This window comes from Rhinoderma darwinii, chromosome 4 (assembly GCF_050947455.1).
Source record: "Rhinoderma darwinii isolate aRhiDar2 chromosome 4, aRhiDar2.hap1, whole genome shotgun sequence".
NCBI lineage: Eukaryota > Metazoa > Chordata > Amphibia > Anura > Rhinodermatidae > Rhinoderma > Rhinoderma darwinii.
In genome coordinates this window covers 391,137,969-391,162,419 of record NC_134690.1, presented here as the reverse complement: position 1 = coordinate 391,162,419, position 24,451 = coordinate 391,137,969, and the positions used below count along the sequence as shown (strand labels likewise).

Below are 24,451 nucleotides of genomic sequence, written 5' to 3'. Positions count from 1 at the left end.
CTTTACTATAAGATTTAATTTTACTGTTATTTTTCTAGGTGTTATAACATCTTATGGGCTGTACATGGATGGAATCTTAATGCAGAATTCTTCACGTCTAAGTTATTTTGTAGATGGCCTGGCTCCCTGGAGTAAACGCTCCTTTAGACTCCAGGCTTGTAATGTAAAAGGCTGTGCCTTAGGTGAAAAGGTAAGACATTTGCAGGTTAACCGGTTCTTGGATGCCTAAAAACTCCAGTTTATATTGAATTGTTAGAATATTTGTTACTGGTGACTTCCAATAAACTGGCACCTATGGAGTCAGGCAAGCACCAGATTAACAGGCGTTCTGGACTAATGGTCTGATATAAATGAGCCCAATAAGAAGTGTAGATCCAAGGTCGGACTGGGGTTCCTTGGGCCCACCAGAGGAAATATTTCTGAGGGTCCACCCTCCATGTATACAGAATATGTGCACATTCATTTTTAACCCCTTAAGGATTTCCATTATCATATTCCAAGAGCCATAACTTTTTTATTTTTCTATCTACGTAGCTTTATAAGGGGCTTGTTTCTTGTGGGACGAGTTATGAATGGTAACATTTTGGGCTATTTTGAACTCATTGATAAACTTTTATTATTTATTTTATGGGGGGTTAATGGGTAAAAGCAGCTATTCTATCATTATTTATTGGGATTTTTTGTTTTTGTCGTTCACCGTGAAGTAACTTTATTATACAGGTGGTTACAAATGCGACAATATCAAATATGTATACTTTTTACTTTCACTATTCTTGCACAAGAAGTGTATTTTTTAATGGGAAAAAATGGTTATTATTCTTTTTCTTTTACTTTAAACTTTTTTTTTACCTTTTATTTTATAAACTTTTAAAACTTTTATATACATTTTTTTTATTTATTTTTTGTTCCACAATGGGAGTTGAATTTGTGATGCTAGCTTAATAATAAATTGCAATACTTTTGTTTTGCAGAGGGGTGTTAACTTATCAACAGGCAATCTATGGCAGGGCCTAACCGGCAACTGCAATTGGCATACACACGGGCCTTTGTAAGACTATGACAACCCATCGGGGCTGATGGTTTGACACAGGAATCCCCCTCCTTCTATTTAACCTCTTAGATGCAGTGGTTACTATTGACTGCAACATCTAAGGGGCTAAACGGCTGGGATCAGAGTTATCTCCAATTCCAGCCATTGCAGCAGGGTGTCAGCTGTATGTTACAGCTGACACCTGCTGCTGTACATTTACGGTTCTTTGCGTTAAGTACCAATCATTCGCACCGTAAAAGTATGGCGTAGGGCTTAACTGCAGTGTAATCATTGTACAAACAGGACATAATATGGTCTATCCCATCATAATGTAGACCCCTTTACAAAATCTTGTGGAATAGCGTCCACTTTCCATTGCATTATAATACTGTTGTTTTCTGATGTGGCAGAGACCCCCTAAAACCTTCCATTCCAATGAATATAAATTCACATCCTCCATTTGATGACCATGCATGGTCCATATCCAGATCAGGCTGCCACAGTGACAGACCACTCCATGTATTGTGACATGGAGATGACACAAATCAGTCCCATGTCACTAGAGTAAATTTCTCCCAAATTCGGGTGAAAGCTGTGGAAGCTATGGCGTCATCGGTGATTTTTCAGGTTTTGTGGGCTAGGTTGGCATGCAATGTTCCTTCAGGCAGGACTGGTGGTTTTAAAAGACATCCAGTCTTCTGGCAGACACTTTATGAAAAAGGGCACAATTGACCCCATTGATAACAATGAAATCAATTGTGCAATCAGTTTCCCTCCAAGTTTTATATAGAAAGCCTGATCTGATTGACCACTCCTCCTGCGCCTTAATGCAAAATCCATAATTGTGCCCTCTCAATTGTAACATGTGATCTATAATATGTGGCATAGGGGGTCATTGGACCCCCTCAGGCGCCAGGGCCCAGGTGATATTGCAACTTATCGACCCTCTTTAGTTATGACCCTACTTTCTACTAATTGCATCCTACAGTGCCACCATTGTTTTTCAGCCTGACCACCGGACAAATATAAGCCAGTCCTAAGACGGAGGTGTTTTATTCATCTTCTGATGTTTCTCTTTCTGGTAGATTATGGGTGAGGAAATGGTTACTGTCATGTTTTCTGGTCATAAGCTGCATGGAACACATAGAAATCTGAAAGAAAATTCTAAATCCTAATTGTGTCTACTTAGAAGGTTCCGTTTTACTGTTTGAATTGGTTCCAACTTTTCCCACAGCCTCTATGGTCGAACAGAAATGCACAGTTTATTACCATTAAACATTTTATAGCTTCAACTACTTTGATGAATATTTACTCTTAAAAGCTTGCCTGGCCCATTGCCAGATCAGTGTCTTCATTTTTAACTTCAAGTATGTTAGAAGATTTTTTTTTAGATTTTTTTTTTTTTAAGAAAAAAGTAGGTTTAAAAAATGGAAATGAGATAAATGTCAGAAAAATGTTCCGGACTGGAAGAAAAAAAAAAATGTGTAGTGTCTGTTATAGCTGTATAATATAAATATATATATATATAGTTAAACTCTGACTTCGATTAACATTGGTGATGACAGAATATATTTATTCCCTCTTTTTCCATTAACTTTTTAGTTTGTTTTTACTTTGTAGAATATAAAAAAAAATCTCCTGTTGCTTCCTAGAAACTGTCACCAAGCAGGTTACCTGCTACTGCTGATTTGTCTTATTGTCTGTATTATGTGTATTTAGTACTTTGAGTGCTCAAGGATGAATTGGATGGGGTATGAATCTGAATAACAAACCTCCACCTTAATAAGAATTACATCCAGACTCATTAAAGGGGTTTTCTAGGAGTCTAACATTGAGGGCCTATCCTTTCCGGGACCCGGTAAAACAGCATAATAAAGAGGTCACACCGCTGTCATAAAGTTGGCCCCCTTATTGCTTGAACTTGCATAGCTGCTCGTCTGTATGGCGGCCTGTGCCTGGTACTGCAGCTTAGTCCCATTCACTTATGCCTGTGTAAACAAGGAGACGCTGGAGCACTGGGGCGTCTTCCTTCGGCTAATCGGCAGGATTGGACCCTTACCAATCATTAATGACTTATTCTAAGGATACATACTCTTATTACTTGGCATTGCTCAGGGGCTATGGTTTCCAAAAAGGACAGAAATGCCAGGCCTGTATGCGGAGCTGTTAATGAGTGGTTCTTGGTTTTCTTCATCATGCCATCCCGCCTATCAAGCTTTGGCATACTGGAGTCTACGTTGGGCCCACAAGTTTGTTATCAGTGGTTTAAAAGAGCAACTAAACTTTCAAAAAACTTCTGATATGTCATAGTGACATGTCAGAAGTTTTGAATTGGGGAGGGTCAGAGCTCTGAGACCCCCACCTATCGCTAAAACGAAGCTGCAGAAGCAGTCGGGTCGAGCAATTGGTGTACGAGCTCAATAGAAAGTCTATGAGCCCGTACAAATCCCTTTAAATCTACTCTTTTAGGAGGGTTACTTAGGAGGGATTGGTGTTGAGGTTGTGACTGCATCACTCAAGTAGAAGAAGAGAAATTCTTTTTCACTGGCATATCAGGCCATGAGAATAAGCTAAATACAGCAAACTATTCTAACATTCCAGGGGCATGGCCTAACAGGTTGCCATTCAGTGATACACTGAATGGAAATATTGCTTTGGAATATTATTTAGGACCATAAAAATTGACAAATTGATTTTAAGAAAGTTTAATAAAAAATGTAAAAAGTACCCCCTCCAAAAAGATTTATTAAAGTGAACCCTTTTTTCATTAAATAAATTTTTATTTATTTTTCAAAAATGGTTACCTCTAAAAAAAATATATATACATTTTAGGTACTGCTGTAATCGTATTGACCCATAGAATAAAGATACTTATTACATATAGTGCATGATGCATGGCGTAAAAAAAAAGAAAAATTTTTCAACTAGATGTATCCCAAAATGGTGCCACCTTGTCCCCCAAATTTTATCCCTCATACATCTACATCGATAAAAAAAAAAATTACGACTCTCAGAATGTGTGGTTGAAAAAATGAATAACATGTTTTGGTAGCTAAGGTCCAAACAGGCCAGGTCGTTAATAGCTTAAAAGGGTTGTGTGCCTATAAGGCCATTTGGATGTCATAGAGGGGAGTCCCCTGCTGTAAGTCAAAGTGGAGAGTGACTGCAAGGAATGGCTCTCACTATTATTTTCCCCCTGGGAGCATTTCTTACATTGAAGAGCACGTATCTGGCTATGCACTTCCCATAGATACATATGATGTTTACGTAGGACAAACAGAGATTTATGCTGTATCTATTTTTTTCTCAACAGTTTGAGGCCTACACTCAAGAATCTGAGCCAGAAGGAAATGTTTCAGTCAATGTTCACACAAATGGTCCAAAGGATGTCCAGCTGAAATGGCAAGGACCTGAAAAGCACAATGGTCATATTACATATTATGTCATCTTCACTGGGTTGTTTTATGAAAAAAAAGGTAACTAATATGTGGTATCTTACGTCATTATATTGTCTTTGTCCTTAAAATGTTTGTCAGGTTTATAAAACCAATTTTCAAATACTCTATTAGGGAGTTAAAGAGGTTGTCCCCTGAAATTCTGTTAATAGCTGTTTAAAAGTAATTCTTAGTGTTTTAAGCATATAAGTGCCTTTCTCATCTTTTTCCGCTTCCCTGTGTACCCCTTGGTGCTGCTAATCTGTGCTGCTGGGGAGGGGCTCTGAGCTGAATTAGTCTCCTTCCCCCTCTAGCAGCAGACAATATAATCCTTTCTTACTTCCCCTACAGATAGGTAATCAGGGCTGGCCTTAGGGGTGTGCGACCTGTGCAAGTGCACAGGGCTCTGCCTCTACTCTGTGCTCTGCTCCTAGTTACACACACGGAGTAAACAAGAGCAGAGGAGCAAGGGAAGAGGAGGAAGCTCCACCCACAGCCTGTCCTGCAAGAAGCCTGTGATCCTGTCTGCAAGGAGAGATTGTAAGAGTCTCTGTGTGTATGTGTGTGTGTGTGTGTGTGTGTGTGTGTGTGTGTGTGTCTATATATGTGTCTATACATGTGTCTGCATGTGTTTATAGGTCTCTTTGTAAGTGTATGTTAATTTTATTTGTTCTACTTTAATACTGAAGATGTCTGTGCTTCCCCTTATATACTATGCTGCCCCTTATATACTATGTTGCCCCTTATATACTATGTTTCCCCTTATATACTATGCTGCCCCTATATACTATGCTGCCCCCTACATACTATGTTGCCCCTTATATATTAAGCTGCCCCTTATATACTATGCTGCCCATTATATACTATGCTGCCCCTTATATATTAAGCTACCCCTATATACTATGTTGCCCTTATATACTAAGCTGACCCTAATATACTATGCTGCCCCTTAAGGGAAACACCACATTTTCATATATGGTAATCTATAAAACTTTAACCAATTAATGCCAATTAATGTATGAAAATAATCTATCACTGTGTTATCTGTGGTGTTACATAGGACTGCAGGTCAAATTGACTACATTATCTGTACTGTGTATGTATGTGCCTGTGTGGGTATATATGGGTCTATTTGTGAATGTATCTATGTGCTTGTATATATATGCCTTTATGTATTTGTGTGTGTGTGTGTGGAAATATATATGTGTCTGTATCTCTATATATTTACGTATGTATATATTCCAGAGTGTGTGTGTGTGTGTATATATATATATATATATATATATATATATATATATATATATAAAATATATATTTATTTTTTTTCCTGTTTGTCTAAATATGTGCTTTTATGTACGTACTGTATATATGTTCCAGTATGTGTGTGTCTATATATATGTTTAATTTTTGTGGAGAGCAGTGATAGAGTGTCCCACACAGGGCGACATCCAACCTAAGGCCGGCCTTGTAGGGATCCAGAGTAATGAAGACGTATACTGTGTGACATTCACAACATGCACCTCTCTTAGAAACCAACAAAAATATAGTGAAATAAAACAATAAAGACTGGGAAGGCTTGTGCAGGATTCATTTCTGTTGTCAGGATGCAGAGCTTTACTGTCCTAACTAGCTGAGAAGAAGTCTTCTCCGCTATACTGCCATACTACTGCAGAGGCTCTGCTCCTTCCCTGACAAGCTGAAAAGAAGGAATCTCCTCCGCTTTACTGTAATGCTACTGCAGATGCTCTGCGCCTTCCCTGACAAGCAAGGCAGAAGGTTGTTTCTATTGGCTGCTTTGCAGTGATCAGTGGATCACTATGCAGAGACCTGGTTGTGAGGGGAATGGCTGAGCATATGTCTCCAGCAGCACTGAGCTCATTAGGTGGACATTCACATTGATATATACTTTAAACCCCAGGTGGTGCCATACTATGTAAGTAAATGTCATATGTCTTCACTGGATTGTTTTTGTATCGGCATGTAAATGGCAAGCCGTGTTAATTTTTTTTTGTTATGATCTATTCATTGACTATAATATTAAATGGTGGGTCAACCCCTTTAATATCAGGAATCCCTCACTCCAGACCATCAACAATTAACTGTAGGAGAAAGCGGCTATGAAGACCATCTCTCTCTCTCTCTATGGAGGGATCCATGACAGTGCAGTCCATTGAGTTCAGTGGGCATCATGTAATGCTACTTTCCCCCTATGGTGACGCTGAAGGTAAATTGAACATTTGCTGCCAGATTTTCCAGCAGAATACAGAAGATCACTGGGCATCCCAGCAATGGGACAACTTGCTATGTGCTTATTTTCAGAAAACCCTTATAAACAAAAGGGTTTGTAAAAAGTTGTGTGTAATTGCAAATATCAGGGTTCCAGGTGACTAAAGGCAGTAGAATGGAATGGGGGGATGATGGAGCAGTTGAGTGTCAGGGTGCCCTCGATTAACTTATATATGTGTTTGTATAGATGATGGTTGGGTGATTTGTTACTTTGAGCACCCCTGAATAATATGTGTCTTATATGTAACTTTACAATATGTCATTATTCTGGGACAAGCTAATATATTTCTTGCTCAGGCAAGAAAAGTCTCTGAAGCTGCTTTTTAGTCCCTGAAGGTGGGTCACAGTAAGGGGTTAGGGGTATATAGGTTATATAGGGGTAGGTCGGCTTTATATAGTTTACCACTGAAAGTGCAGAGAAACGAGGGTCAGCCATGAAACATTCTGGGTCAAGCAATGAAACAAGTGGTATTTGATAACCGCAGGTGAAAAAATCGGGTCATCAATGAAGAGGTAATATCAGAGTCTAGGACAGGCAAGCTTAGCATCTACATAAAACCAGGTCAAGATCAAAAGGCTAGATGTAACCAGGATTAGGAATTCAAAATAGAAACTAATGATCAAGAATCAGAGCTAACAGAACAGGTTTATATAGCCAGAGCGACTGCATGGGACAGTAATGAGGAACGAATACGAAGATCAAGGTATTTAGCTACAACTGAGATATATTGTATCCTATTGGGAAAAGACCCAGTCACTGAGAAGCCAGGCCCACAGGTATGAAGCCCTGCAGAGCAGGGGTGGGCATACCATATGTGCGACCTGCCCAGCCCTCTGCCACCTTAAAAGTAGCCTCCTACTGCCTATTAAATTGCAAGTAAAGGAATAAATTGTAAGTTAATACATTTTATAGTTCACAATTACGGTGAATTGTTGGAGAGACATAGGGGGTATTCTCTATAAAAAGGGGGGGGGGGTGATCTATGGCTGAAGAGTGAAGGTCCCATATACTGTATCTATGTCTGGCCCTGCTGCAGAGACATTACATTTTACCTATTGTTTTACTTCCTATACCTCCTATAGATTGTAAGCTTCCAGGCAGGTTCCTCGCCTCTTTTTGTTTCTATTTGTAAATGGGTTTTTTTTATCAAAAATTGTTTGTCATTTTGTTTTAGTTTGCTACTTCACCAAATTATAAAGCAGTCTAGAATATGGAGAGGTCTATAGACCCAAAGATTTTACCCTAATAAAGAGAAACCACATGCTCTGTAACACGGCTTACCTAAAAGAAATTATCATTTTGAATCAAAAAGACTCTCTCATAAATAAGGGCATGTGGCTGATAAGGGACCCTTGTAAATAGGGGACCCTGTCCTGCCTGGTCTCATGGCAGGACTTCCCTCTCCGGAGTAAATACAATCATAGCAAACACGGGGATGGGGAATTGGCCCAACGGTAATGAAAAGGGGTATAAAGGGGGAAATAAACACCAGAACCTTCTGTCCAGGTTGGCAAAACCCAGCATAATAGTGAGGAGCCCATTTTGATATTTGTTATGATCCCTCCCTTCTATGTACGAACAATTACAGTTGTTATCCGGAGTTTCCCTTTTTTGTAAATTTTTGTTCTAGTGGGGACATCTAAATACATAACCCCACATTTTAGCAGGATGGTAAATCATCACAAAGAATTTTACTGTCCGTTTCCACCCAACAGAATTTTAATAGCAATATACAAAAATTATTTTCAAAATTTCAAAAACAACTCTTGCCTATAACAAGACAAAAAGATTTGCTAGCAGTATAGAGCGCTATTATTTTATTTCTTGCTTCTTCTATGTTAGAGAAAAAAAAAACCCCCGTGCTACGATCCCCAAAGAATGATATAAAAGCCCTGTTTTGTGTACCGTTTTGTGAAGCATATGTGCCGCAGCGTTTAATATATGATAGGCAGTCTCCACTGACCTCGTTCAAAGCTTATTCTGTCCCCTTTTTTATGCAATGAACACTTTGATGTCTTCTGCTGTGAAGCACTTGTAACATTATGAGTTGTAGGACTGATGATCGATTTGGTTTAAAAAAAAATCTGAAAAAGTAAAAACATTTTTGCTGGACGAGTGACAAGTCCGGCACTACCCGCGCAGACAGAAGGTTGAATAATGCACAAATGATACGTCTTATGTTTCATCTTGCTTTTGTTTTTTGTGAAAATTCTGCCTCTTCCTTCACATCGCATCACCGGCGATTGTCAGCCTGTCGTTCAAGCCGTCAAATCGGCATTAAATGTTGCAAGTCTTTGCAGCGAGAGAACTTTGAAAAAGTCAGGACCCATTTGCCAAACAGCCCTTGTAGAAAATGTATTCCGTTCTCGGCAGAATTTTCTTTCATTTCTTTCCACTGAGAACTATACTGATTTCTCCCAGTGGAATCTTCTGGAATTTATCGGTTCATGGTTGGCAGTCACAGATTAAGGTAAATGTCGATCTGTAATGACCCTCTACATGTTAGTATTGCAGTAAAGCCGGGCTTTTATGTCAAAGATATCGAAGAGGGAGCTATTACACATGACAGGGGTGATCAAGGGACTGCAATCCAAGGCAAGCATTATTAAATATTGACTAGTTCTGTGATTTATGTACAGCTAGAAGAAAAAAGTGACTTTTTAACTATTATATATTCTTCAGCAAGGAAAACCAGCCATTTATCTCCTGACGGCACTAAAGAACTGACTCCCTGCATATTTTAGCGGTGGAAAAGCTGATCTTAAGAATCAGGCGCGTTCTTTCATCTTAACAATCTAGTTTGCTAATTTCTACAGCAGGTAAACTGGAAATAAATGACAGGAACTGACAGGTGGTAGGTACTGAAGCAGGAAGGGAAAATTAATTGGCAAAAGGTTTTAAAGGGACCCCGACTCCGTAATGTAAGGTTCCCTTTGAATCTGCCTTGTACTGTGAGTTTTTCCTTTCATAAGGTATTAGCGCATTTGTCACAAATATTTTTCAGCCAGAACTTGGATCAAATCCAAAAAAGAGGAAAAAGTATAAAGCTTTTCTCTCTCCGCTCCTCCGTTTCGGTTCTGGGTAAGCATGACTTTAAAAAGCGAGTGTCCACCCTTTTAGTAGTTGGAGCTCCCTTGTTCTGGTGCAGAGCTCCAAATTCTCTCCATAACTATAATGTTAAAGAGGATCTGTCACATCTGCTGTCTATTTGAGTAAATCATTGTATTCCTCATGAACTAACAATTCTGGAGCATCTTTTCTTAGAATGCTACATTGTGTCGTTCCTCTATTCTTCCTCCTGGAAATTTAGGTTTAAATGGACAACTGGGTGTAACCAGTTGGGGGTGTGACCCTACACAGACTGACAATGTCCAATCAGTGCTGAAGAGTGAGACTGTGTAGGGACACGCCTCTTTTTGTCAAAGGGGATGGAAACACACAGTTATCAATTTATTCATAAAATTCTAGGAGAAATAACAGAGGAACGGCACAAAGTACAGTTCTAAAAAAATATGTTCCAGTTATTTTATGGGAAGTACAAGTTTGGACAAAATTTGACTAAAATACAGTAGATATGTCAGGATAGGTGACAGGTTTCAGCTGTACGCAGCCACCACTAGGGGGAGCTTAGGAGCTCATTGTTTTATTATGGAGAGTAAATACAGTATGCAATAAGCTTCTAAACTCCCTCTAGTGGTGGCTAAAGTTTACCATTTAATTGTGTTGTTATACTAGAGATTAGGAGCTCTGTGTCAGAAAAACTGTGCTCTGAAATCTGTAAAGATATATTAGGAAATTAATCAACACAGAATGATATGATGTTAAAAGATGGACGTTCACTTTAATGAATTCCTTGCTCATACACTACCGTTCAAAAGTTTGGGGTCACCCAGACAATTTTGTGTTTTCAATGAAAACTCACACTTATATTTATCAAATGAGTTGCAAAATGACTAGAAAATATAGTCAAGACATTGACAAGGTTAGAAATAATGATTTTTATTTGAAATAATAATTTTCTCCTTCAAACTTTGCATTTGTCAAAGAATGCTCCATTTGCAGCTATTACAGCATTGCAGATCTTTGGCATTCTAGCTCTTAATTTGCTGAGGTAATCGGGAGAAATTTCACCCCATGCTTCCAGAAGCCCCTCCCACAAGTTGGATTGGCTTGATGGCCACTTCTTGCGTACCATACGGTCAAGCTGCTCCCACAACAGCTCTATGGGGTTGAGATCTGGTGACTGCGCTGGCCACTCCATTACAGATAGAATACCAGCAGCCTGCTTCTTCCCTAAATAGTTCTTGCATCATTTGGAGGTGTGCTTTGAGTCATTGTCCTGTTGTAGGATGAAATTGGCTCCAATCAAGCGCTGTCCACAGGGTATGGCATGGCGTTGCAAAATGGAGTGATAGCCTTCCTTATTCAAAATCCCTTTTACCTTGTACAAATCTGCCACTTTACCAGCACCAAAGCAACCCCAGACCATCACATTACCTCCACCATGCTTGACAGATGGCGTCAGGCACTCTTCCATCATCTTTTCAGTTGTTCTGCGTCTCACAAATGTTCTTCTGTGTGATCCAAACACCTCAAACTTCGATTCGTCTGTCCATAACACTTTTTTCCAATCTTCCTCTGTCCAATGTCTGTGTGCTTTTATTAGCCAGTCTCAGATATGGCTTTTTCTTTGCCACTCTGCCCTGAAGGCCAGCATCCCGGAGTCGCCTCTTCACTGTAGACGTTGACACTGGCGTTTTGCGGGTACTATTTAATGAAGCTGCCAGTTGAGGGCCTGTGAGGCGTCTATTTCTCAAACTAGAGACTAATGTACTTGTCTTGTTGCTCAGTTGTGCAGCGGGGCCTCCCACTTCTCTTTCTACTCTGGTTAGAGCCTGTGTGTGCTGTCCTCTGAAGGGAGTAGTACACACCATTGTAGGAAATCTTCAGTTTCTTGGCAATTTCTCGCATGGAATAGCCTTAATTTCTAAGAACAAGAATAGACTGTCGAGTTTCACATGAAAGCTCTCTTTTTCTAGCCATTTTGAGAGTTTAATCGAACCCACAAATGTAATGCTCCAGATTCTCAACTAGCTCAAAGGAAGGTCAGTTTTATAGCTCCTCTAAACAGCAAAACTGTTTACAGCGGTGCTAACATAATTGCACAAGGGTTTTCAAGTGTTTTCTAATCATCCATTAGCCTTCTAACATAGTTAACAAACACAATGTACCATTAGAACACTGGAGTGATGGTTGCTGGAAATGGGCCTCTATACACCTATGTAGATATTGCATTAAAAACCAGACATTTGCAGCTAGAATAGTCATTTAGCACATTAACAATGTATAGAGTGTATTTCTGATTCATTTAATGTTATCTTCATTGAAAAAAAACTGTGCTTTTCTTTAAAAAATAAGGACATTTCTAAGTGACCCTAAACTTTTGAACGGTAGTGTATGTCTTTGTCATACATCTACACTAAACAAGAGGTTTACTCTTGGATACAATAATTGTAGGTTCACCATATAACTCCTAAAATACCACTTCTACATCATTCTCTATACAGGTACAGGTATGCTGGGTGTAAATAGGATGCGAGAGACATTACTGAAGAAACCCATTAAGTGCTGTTTACACAGCAATGACTGAGTGATTTAATGTATCAGTTCGGGAAAGCAATGCAATAGCAATATTGCTTTTACATATACACACCTCAACATTGAAATTGCAACACCAAGAAGGAAGAGTTTTGGAATTGTGGAAATCAGAGGATCGCTAGACATGTTAATGATATGCAATTGCTAAAAAAATGGAAACAAAATATTCCAAACATGTATATTTATTCAGTATTGAGTAGGAACGCCACGCACAGAAATCCACACACTTACACGTCTTGGCATGCTATTAATGAGGTTATTAATGTTGTATGAGGAATGTTATGCCACGTTGAATGCACTTGGGCATGCAAATCATCAAGATTGGCTGCTGCCAGTTCCATTTGCAATTGCCCACCAATGATGTCCCAGATGTGCTCAATGGGAGACAAGTATGGAGATGCTGCAGGCCATGGTTGCACGTTTAGCCCACGCAAGCTGCTCACAGTAGCACGAGCAACATGCGGCCTGGTGTTGTCCTGTTGAAAAACGGCTTCTGGGACACTCTGGGGAAACGGCCGAACCACTGGTTCTAGGACCAAATAAATGTAACGCCGAGCTGTTAGGCCCCATGCACACGAACGTGCTTTTGCGGCCGCAATTCCCCCGACAATCCACGGGAGAATTGCGACCCCATTCATTTCTATGGGGCCATGCTCACGACCGTAGTTTTTACAATCCATGCATAGCCCGGGAGCCCGCACCGCAGAAGGAACGGACCTGTCTTATTACGGCCGTCTTCTGCGGTCCGGGCTTATTGAAAATAATGGCCGTGGCCATGTGCATGGCACGCGATTTGCGGGCGGCTCGCGGCTGACAGTCCGAGGCCGGCCGACCCGAAAGTCACGGCCGTGCACATGGCTACGGTCATGTGCATGAGGCCTTAGTGTACATAAAATGAAGGCTAGAGGGGTTTCCGGCTACTGTACATTATGCCACCCCACACCATAATCCCGGGAATAGGACCAGTGTGACGCTCCCTTATGAAGGCCTCTTCATGGCATTGCCCACGTGGTCTCCAGACCATTCAACGGCTATCATTGCGTCCGAGACATCCGCTCCCTGCTCCAGCATTCACTGTGTAACGCCAGCACTGAGTGTCTCCGCTCAGACAAGCGCGATGCAGTAACTTCATCACACCGATCTGCGCCCAGACACACACTGCACAGATTGGAGGGGCAGAGAGATCTCCTCTGCTTGTCTGGGAGTTATGCCGTATGTGGGCATTATATTGCATGGGGTCAGCTATGGTGGCATTATACTGTATGGGGGGCAGCTATGTGGGCATTATACTGTTTGAGGGGCACTATAGGGTCATTCTGTTGTGGGGCAGCTATGGGGGCATTATACTGTGTGGGAGGAACTATAGGGGTATTATACTGTGTGGGCAGCTTTAGGGGCATTATTCTGTGTGGGGGCAGCTATAAAGGTATTATACTGTGTGGGGCAGCTATAAAGGCATTATACTGTGTGGGTAGGCACTATAGGGGCATTATACTGTGTGGGTAGGCACTATAGGGGCAATAAACTGTGTGGGTAGGCACTATAGGAGCAGTATAGCGGGTAGCTATACGGGATTAATACTTTGGGGGCAACAATAAGGGCATTATACTGTGTGGGTAGGCACTACAGGGGCATTATACTGTGTGGGTAGGCACTATAGGGGTATTAAACTGTGCGGGGCAGTCACAGTAGAGACACTACTGTGAATGGAAGTTATGTAAACAGCGTAAAAATTACATAACGTAGTTCGCTATGCTACGCTTTTTCCATAACACCCATTTACTGCTATGGAGTTTTACAGAAACAAAGTAGCACAGTAAACTATGCTGTTTATGTAAGCCTGACCTGGCCGAATGCGCCTCTGGTTTGGGGCCCACTCAGATGTGTTTTTCCCACCTCCTGTGCTCTATCCAGTGGCGGATTAAGTAGACTATAGGCCCTGGGCTGTTACCCAAACTTGGGCCCCCCTTCCGCACCGCCTCCCTGTCGCGACGTAACTATTGTTAACACTACCTTTTTGGGCAAGCATTAGCAAATGGGTGTTACGATTCCCCTTGTCACAGGGCTGTGTCCCTACATACTGACAGGATCACACTATGCAGGGACACATCCTCCTGACAAGGGGAATTGTCTATCAGTCCTGGACTGCAAAAATACTTTTTGTGAAATACAAGGATTTCCTATAATAAACATGTCAGGAGAGGTGATAGATTCTCTATAAATCTAGTGACTCACAGGTGACGACATCTCAGATTCTAGTAGTTTTTTTCCTCTTTTCTTCTCCATCCGGTCCAGAGCTCATGACGACTTCTCCCGGCCATGACCCATTTCTGCAGAATTTGCAGAATATCAGATGTCTTCGGCTCCTCACTTTTCCAACATTTCCACACCTATAAACGAAAATAAAATTATCATGGCACCACATACTGTGCCCCTAAATATAATAGCACCAAACACTGCGCGCCTGAATATAATAATACCATACACTGTAAAACACCACATACACACAGCCCTCTGTACATAGTGCCACACACAGCCCACTGTATATATCACACATCACCTCTATAGCTAGCACCACACACATCCCCCCCGTAGAGAGTGTTACACACAGCCCCCTATAGATAGCGCCATACAGCCCTCCCCCTCTTGTAAATAGCGCCACAGAGCCCCCACTGTAAAGAGCGCAACACACATACCGCTGTGGATAGCGCCACACAGACCCCCTTGTATATAGTGCTACACAGCCCTCCCCCTTTGTACATAGTGTCACACAGCGCTCCCCCCTTATATATAGTGTCACACAGCGCTACCACTTTGTATATAGGGACACACAGTGCTCCCACTTGCATATAGGGCCACTTAGCGCTCTCCCTTGTATATAGGGCCACATAGCGCTCTCCCCTTGTATATGGTTCACACTGCTCCCCCCTTTGTATATAGTGCCACACAGCGCTCCCCTCCCCCCTTGTATATAGGGTCACACAGCACTTCCCCCTTTGTATATAGGGCTACACAGCGCTTCCCCCCTTGTATATAGGGCCACATAGCGCTCCCCCTTGTATATAGTGCACACAGCACTCCCCTTTGTATATAGTGCACACAGCACTCCCCTTTGTATATAGTGCACACAGCGCTCCCTTTGTATATAGTGCACACAGCGCTCCCCCTTTGTATAGTGCACACAGCGCTCCCCGCTTTGTATATAGTGCACACAGTGCTCCCCCTTTATATATATAGTGCACACAGTGCTCCCCCTTTATATATAGCGCACACAGTACTCCCCCTTTGTATATCGTGCACACAGCAATCCCCGCTTTGTATATAGTGCACACAGCAATCCCCGCTTTGTATATAGTACACACAGCGCTCCCCGCTTTGTATATAGTGCACACAGCGCTCCCCGCTTTGTATATAGTGCACACAGCGCTCCCCGCTTTGTATATAGTGCACACAGCATTCCCCGCTTTGTATATAGTGCACACAGCGCTCCCCCTTTGTATATAGTGCACACAGCGCTCCACCTTTGTTTATAGTGCACACAGCGCTCCCCCCTTTGTTTATAGTGCACACAGTACTCCCCCCTTGTATATAGTGTCACAGAGCACTCTCCCCTTTGTATATAGTGTCACAGAGTACTCCCTCCCCCCTTTGTATATAGTGTCACACAGCGCTCCCCTCCCCCTTGTATATAGGGCCACCCAACACTCCCCCTTGTATATAGTGTAACGGAGCACCCCCCCTCCTTGAATATATACTTACCTTGCCCCGTGGCGGCCGCTCCAGCTGGACGCATGTGAATCCTCCGGACTAGACGCATGCGCAGACCGGCGTGATGCAGTACCTCATCACGCCAGCCTGAGCAGGGAGGCTTCCCAGCGCCTTATAGGCTGCAGGCCTAACAGTCCTGCAGGCTATAATATTCATTTGTATCTGAGTCCTGAGGTCTCAGATACAAATGAATGTGACTGCCGTTAGCACCGCGGCCCCCTCCGGTGCTAGCAACGCCACTGGGCATGAGGGGGTCCGTGCGGTTCGGGCGGCCATGGGCCCCCCGGGAGCCTCGGGCCCCGGGTGGTCGCCCGAACCGCCCTAATGATGATCTGCCACTGCCTCTATCGACGCCTCTGGTACCATGTGAACATAATCTTTGGGTCTGGATCATAATGATTTATATTCTAGTTTGGGCTAATGTCCTGGTTTTGCAGAAATTCTGGCGCATTGGGTTGTAGATTACATGAGTTTTACTATAGAAGGTCATCCCATTGTTAACTTTACGTAACCAATAATTTATATGAAACTTGGAGGTCTCATTGTAAATCACTATGGTTCGTCAAATAAATGAAATCAACACAAGGGAATTCAATGTAATCCATTTAATTTATCTGTAATAAAACATACTAGGTCAGGGAAAGAGTTAAACTATACCATCTGCTTACCATTCACAATAGGATGTATTTTATTCCCATAAATCAGTTGCAGACACACTTATATTATTCTCTCAGGTCGGCCAGTCCAATTAAAATCAATACAAGTGCAAGTGACACAATCAATCTAGATATTTGATTATGGATTTCCGCCTTTAAGTCTGCCTTGGCTACCTTTCGGAGAACTTCCCCAGGGAGCCCAAAATCTCTGTTGGCATCCATGAATGATGAACACCAATTGAAAAGTGAGATAATCTTCATTTACATAATGCCTGTGTGCTCAGTAACGGGGCATTGCTGCAAGACTTTCTAAGATGAAATTGTCTCAAGCGTGTTATATCTTATGAAAAAATATATGTATTGCTAAAAACGGCATTAATCTAAAACCTTTGGCATGAAAGATTTCAACTGGATTTGTTTGCTTTGCTAGTTTAACCCGTTGGCATTAGAAACCGAATAACCAAGGAACATACTGGATGCAATGGCTTCTTTATTGTAGACAGCAAAGCCTCTGTATTGCATACGGAAAGGTTAAAAAAAGGGGTCCCATAGAGAGGTGGTTCCATAGCAAGGATCAAAATGGGCCCCCTATTATAGTGCTGGGTTTTGCCATCCAAGAAAGTAAGTCCTGGATGGTCTGTGTCCTCCCTTCACGGCATTTTCATGACAATTGATCCCATTCTGCATCCTATGACTTGCTAACAGTTCCTCTGGGGAGACCTGCGTCTTCTCACCACCCAGCAAATGGGACCAAACAGGGCTGGGTAACTTCTATCCAAGTGTCCCATAACAGCCCTATTGTCTGCCTCTATAGTATGCCCCTTGGGTAGTAGATTTACACTAACCAAACAATAAAAAACGATATGCCATATAGTATACTATTTACCCATGGGCATAACAGGGTCCACTTCTCTTTTTTGGAAGGAAGGGCAGGGAGAATATCTCAGAAAAGGCAGGCTACAAGTGAAAGATGAAAATGATATACAAGATATAAAAAAAAACAATTCTCTTTAAAAAGTGGGTGGTGGAAGGCCGTAGATAGTGGAGGCCCTGGGGCATTTGACCCTTTTGTAAGCCCTATAATTCAGCCCTGCCCATAGGTAAGAGGGGTAGCTGTCTAGGACACAGCTTCCTCCACTGACTGGAAGATGCAAGGCAGGGGGATGTTACAATGCATCCTGATTGTGATTGGTGGAAGTGTGCTAATCGAGTAGAACAGCTGCCATGTGACAGCAGATCTGTACTCTTAAAGAATATTAGAGAAGGAACAAGAAATTAAATGTGATTTGGTTGGTTGGCTGGTTGATTGATTGATTGATTGAGTCTATTTGTATGTCCACACAGGAGACAACTGTACTATGGAAGAAATAGGAGCATAGAGTAAGATGGCTAAGTCCTCTATACAAGGGAAGATATTCTACAGGGACTGGATAGTATCCCAATAGATCACTGAATATCTGAAATAATGAGTGTCACTGAGATTCTGGTTATTAGACACTTAGTATATCTCTGGGTCGCCAGGTATGAGAATCTCTACATGGCCCTGTGGTAGCAGATTATGAGCGGTATAAGAAAGGTACAGTGCACACCAATTTTTTTCGTTATCCAAAGATATATAAATCCTATATTATTTCTATACAGCCTGATGAAGGTCAGAGATGTCCGAAACATCGCACTTAAACTGGCATAATTACGAATATTAAAAACCTATCTTTGGATAACGAAAAAAAAAAGAATGTGCATTGTACCTTTCTTATACTACACGGGTTGGGTCCCTACACATGCACTCATACGAAACCTACTGCGGCCTGAACACCTTCGAATCGAGATTATGAGAGGTGTTACCGAGTTCCTGAGTCTTTGTCACATAGTATATCATTGGGTCACCACGGACGAAAAATTTACATAGCACTGTGATAGGACATTTTTGGAGATGTCAGTGAGTTGTGACGGTACACTGAATCTTCAATGTGATTGGCTCATGACAGTCAAAGGGAACAGAACAGCTGCCATCTGAGAGCAGCTCTGTTGTATTTTTTCTACAATTAAAGTCGATTAGGGAAGTAATAAGAGGCCCAGCCTGTTATTAGTTGTCTGCATGTAGTTTTCTGTCAGCATGGAAGACAAAAGTACTATGGAAGAATTGGAATCATAGGGCGAGATAGGTAACCTATGGACACAAGGGACTGGATATCACTTATTATTCAACACAACGGTGGGACAGGATAACATAATATTAAGCCCTTCTTCACCAGGGTCTGCATAGTATCTTGGTGGGTCATAAAAAACATATGAAATAGTGATTGTTACTGAATCTCCTAGTTTCTGCCACAGAGTATAATGGTGTCACCAGTACAGGAAACTGTGCGTGGGGGTGTGATAGGTGAAGTTTTGGTGGAGTCGCTATTTTGTCTTTTTGGGGGGGGTTTGTCAAGTTTTGTGTGCTTTAAACTTTTTAATTAAACAACAGGTATAGAGTTTGCTCAATTGGTCAGACATATCCTGCCGGGTTTTATTGGGTACCAAAATATCACGTCTGGTCATTGCTAGATGATGCAGAAGACCACGAGAGGAACGGGTGCATTAAACCGCTCCATGTATGATTAATAATTGGAAACATTTGTGTAACTGAGAACTGGTTAATGTTACCGTACCTGTGGCCAAGATACCACTATCTTCAGAATGTATATATGACTGGATTCAGGACCAGTGTTGCGTAGACGATGATAACCAGTGTCACTTCTTTCCTTTTATACCCAATTTTCGTTTTCTGACAGCAGTGATTTTCAAAGATTTTTATAGTTATTCCCTTAGATCTCTTAAGCTATTTTCTAGTTTACACTAGTCTAAGATATTCAACTGGATTTTCTATGTATCCTATGATTCAATGCTATCACAAGCTTGGCGGCAGACATACATAGAATCAACTAGCTACTGGGTCATATAAAATGATGGTGTAGAGCTTTCCGTACAATACATTGACGGGTCTTCTGTTCCCGCCGGTATAGTAGTATGGCTCTAGAGGGGCCCCACTCCGGCTAAGGATAAGCCTTGGATAAACTTGCCGTAACCCTTAGCAGAGGATCAGAATAGGGTTAGTTTTTTTTAATGTCATTTATATACTAATATAATACTTTATAAGGAGGTATAATCCAGTCATATATAATATAATAACCACATAATATCAACAAAATTATGGGACTCATAAAGTATAAGAAACAAATTGGCCAATGTGTGAAGTAAAGGGTGGATTGTATAGACCTGCCAGGAGTGCTTTATGTAGATTTGGGGAGGAAAAATGAAAGAGGAATAAAGAATTGGATAGTTGAGGAAACTATTAAAGCCAAATGTAAAGTAGAGACCCAGCGAGTGCTTCTAGCCTTTTTTTGCCGTCTGGGAAGGGTAGATCTAACCTTGTAGATCTAACCTTGATTCAGGGACCAAGAATCTCATTGAATCAAGGGTAGATCTAAGAGTTGTAGATCTAACCTTGATTCAGGGACCAAGAATCTCATTGAAAACCGCTCAATATAGTAAATTGTGAGGGTTCACCCTACCTGACACACAGATACTGAGCCACATGCAAATACAGTTTAATTGCAGTATCATATAAAAACTTTATACAGTAGAAGCTATGGTAGATAATGATACCTATTATTATTTTGTGCATAGAAAACATAGGTTCTAGTGACAGTCACTAAGAGGGGTTTTCTACTTGTCAGGATTTGAACCCAGAAACTCTCGTGTTCTAGACAGCAGCTCTGTTCACAGAGCTACTAGGGATGCTGGACAGGTACAACGCTGAATCTATTGTCTAGGTTATCTTGATTTTTTGCCTCTTGAGATTCCTTGCCTTGATTACCTGATTAGTCTCACCTTTTTGTCTTCCTATATGTCTGGCCCTTGCACTTCCTCCTTGCTGGACTACTGAGCTTCCTGCCTTTAGTCTAGCTCATTGCTGCTTTACACTACAAACTGTTGCCGTTTTGTCTGTGTACCGAACTTGGATTGTTTCCTGACCATATCTCTGCCTTATGCTAAAAACTGTTGCTGCTTATCTGTTTACCGAATCTGTACTTTTATTTGCCTACTCTTGCTGTTATCAACTTTCTTCCAGATTGTTTCAACCACTGGACTCAGAATCTGCTTAATGTCATATAGTTTTGCCAATTAGGACATTAAGATAATGGAGAAAGGATTCTGTTTTGGGACCTATTTCTATTAGCTATGGCTAGGAGCTGCAGATTTCTGTACTGGAGGGCTGGACTCCTCATCAAACTGGGCCTACCAAAGATAATGGACCTGCCACACCACCTATACGGAATATGCGCACGTCCACTTTTATATTCCTAAAAAACTTTTTTATTATCATTGTACACACTGGATATATCATCAATAAGGTCTAATAGATTATTTATGAATCAACCAGTGACCCTAGTGGTGAGTGATTGGCTCCAAAAGTGGTTATGTTCTTCTAAGGATGTAACTATAGGGGGTACTCTGGTAGCAGTTGTCCCTGGGCCCTGGTACTTTCTCCTTCTTCCCCATATGAGGACACCAGTTCCAGTGGCAAACACAAACAACACAGGGCCCCTATATTTGCAACTGGTAATTTGATGAGCGAATGATACTAGTCACCTCCTTAATGGCTATCCAGAAAATCCTGCATTGTTCTTCCCTGGTAATTGTATTCTGAATACAATTTATTAGTGATGTCTCTTTAATGCAATCTAATGGAGAGTAGGGAGCAGTATTATAAAACTTTATATTAGTAGCAGGTCCCCTTGTCTGTCGGATCCCTAAGAAGTTGTACAGATTGCTCATATGCTACCGTATGTCCTCACCTGAATTTAGATTAAATTTGGGAGATCTTTTTACAGATTAGGGAACAAGAGCTTCAAGTCATGTCTCTGTCTTCTGCTGGTCCTTCGGGGCCCTGTTACATTAGGCGCCCATTATTGTGTCAGAACCTGGGCATGCCGGAGGATCCTGTCAATCTGATGGGCCAGTTTATCCCTGACTGGACCGCCTGTTGGAAACTATTAGCACAATGGATGCCTACTGACTTCGATAGTCACACTGCTATGCATATAAGTTTTGATTCCCTCTCAAGAACCGCTGATCATGGGGCTCCTACGCCACCCATGGGCTTTTAAGAGGCCCACAATCCTGGCAACAAATCTTGCTGTCAAGAGCTGATGCTACTGTTACATCTTTTTAATATTCTTTTTTTTTTTTGTTTGTTTTACCAAACCCTTATTACATTGTTCTTCCTTAAACAGGTGATGATAACCACAGTATTACCAATTCCAGCCGGATACTGTATCAAAGTCAAGAGAAGGATGAATGGGTCTTAGTCGATGGTCTGGTTCCCTTCTCTAGATACACTGTCAGGGTAAATGCTTCTAATGGCCAAGGTCATGTGACTAGTGCCCCCATCATAATCTCAATGCCTCCTGGAGGTAGGTACAACAATAGACATTTATTGCTTTATATATAATTTTTTTTTTAAATTCCACATTTTTAAATGAATATTGGGAGCATGCGATTTCTGTAGAATAGAAAGATCAATTTAATAAATGATGCACTCTGAAGATAATGTCATGTCTAATGTCACAGAGCATTCTGGTAACTAATGCACATTGGAAATAACATCTTAGTGATCTATAAATGATACAAATAATAATGATACACTCTGTAGATGACCTATGTATTACCTGTAACTCTACACAATGCAGATCGCATTCTAGTGTCCAATTCACTTTACAACTTATGGCTTCATAAATAATACACACAGCATTTTAGGGACTGAATAAAAATGCACACAAAGTGCTATTCGGCCTTGTTCACACAGTGCAGGAGTGGGGAAACTTTAAGGCCTTAATTTATATATTTCTTCTGTTTAGGTTTAATTCCCATTTTTGGCTTGACAAATACGTGCAAAATCTGCACCGTGTGAACAAGGTCTAATAGTACATCGACTGACGCACTTAGCAGATTTTTTTCACCAATCCAATATATTGCGCATTACAATTACCTGTATACAATGCTGAGCACGATCTAGTGACTGACCCACTCTAGAAACACCTTAAAGACCTATCAATGATATATGGAGCACTGTAATAATAGCTATAAAATCCAGAGAGCATTCCAGTTACTGATACTCTGCAGATGATGTCATTCCAGATACCTCTGCAAATCCGAGTGCACACGAGTGACTAGTCCACTCTGCTAGTCAAGTCTTATCAACCAAGACACAGAGCATTCTAGTGACTGACCAATAATGTCTTCGTGACCTGTACATAATATATACAACAATTCCATTTAACCCCTTAATACCGAAGGTATTTTAAACCTTAATGACCAAGCAATTTTTTTAGTTTTTCCATCGTCGCATTAAAAGAGCTATAACTTTTTTATTTTTGCATCGACATAGCTTTATATGGACTTGTTTTTTGCAGGACAAGTTGTATTTTTTATAAGTACAATTTTGGGGTACTTATAATTTACTCAACTTTTTTCTTGGGGCAATAGGACAAAAACCGAAAATTTTGGAACTTTTTATTTTTTTTCCTCTGTCTTAAATTTACGCCATTTACCGTGTGGTATAAATAACATAACTTTATTCAGCGGGTCATTACAATTGTGGCGATACCAAATTTTTCTATTTTTTTTCTTTTATATTTTACTACTTTTACATAGTAAAAACACTTTTTTTTCCACCGATGTAGCTGTATGAGGGCTTTTTTTTTTTTTGCAGGACGACTTGTAGTTTTTATTTGTACCATTTTCGAGTACATGCGACTTTTTGATCACTTTCTATCAATCGTTTTTGAAGGCAGGATGAAGAGAAAATAGCAAGTCTGGCATTGTTTTTTATTTTATTTTTTACGGCGTTCACCATGCGAGTTAAAGGATGAAATCGTTTTATAGCTGTGGTAGTTACGGACACGGAGATACCAAATATGTGTAACTTTTTTTCATAATAAAGTATTTTGTAAGGGAAAAAAGTGGTTTTTAATTTTTTTTTACTTGGGACTTTTATTTATTTATTTATTACAAATGTTATGAAACTTTTTTTTAAACATTTTTTTTAGTCCCACTAGGGGACTTTACACTATGCAATCTTTTGATCGCTTTTATAATACACTGAAATACTTCTGTATTGCAGTGTGTTATGCCTGTCAGTGTAAAACAGACAGACATCTGTTTAGCCATGCGTCTGGCATGGCCTAACAGGCATTTACTAAAGGTAGACCTGGGGGCCTTTGTTAGGCCCCCAGGCTGCCATAAAAACCATCGGCACCCTGTGATTGCATCGCTGGTGGGGTGAGAGAGGGAGCCTCCTCCCTCTAAAACCACTCAGATGCTGTGGTCACTATTGACTGCCACGTCTATGGGGTTAAACATGATCGGAGACCACTGCTAGTGGTCTCCGATTGATGCCCTGTAGCCCAAGGCTGTTGGCAACAGCCTGGGCGTCAGGAGCACCCTCCCCGATGCGGGAAAACATCTTCTGAGGCGCCGATGTGAAAAAGCGGCCCTTGAGAAGAACTCCCCTAAACTGACACTGTAAAAACCATTATACGGTGTTCATTAAGGGATTGATACCAAATAT

At 41.1% G+C, this 24,451-nt stretch overlaps 1 protein-coding gene across 1 annotated transcript in view; it reads left to right on the top strand.

Moving 5' to 3' along the window:
- The window catches only part of USH2A (usherin), a 593,484-nt gene that overhangs the window by 306,588 nt on the left and 262,445 nt on the right, over positions 1–24,451 (top strand). The window contains exons 35-37 of the mRNA XM_075863335.1: positions 39–190; positions 4,344–4,506; positions 22,116–22,295. Of these exons, the coding sequence (XP_075719450.1) occupies positions 39–190; positions 4,344–4,506; positions 22,116–22,295 (495 nt within the window). The remainder of the gene's footprint in view (positions 1–38; positions 191–4,343; positions 4,507–22,115; positions 22,296–24,451) is intronic.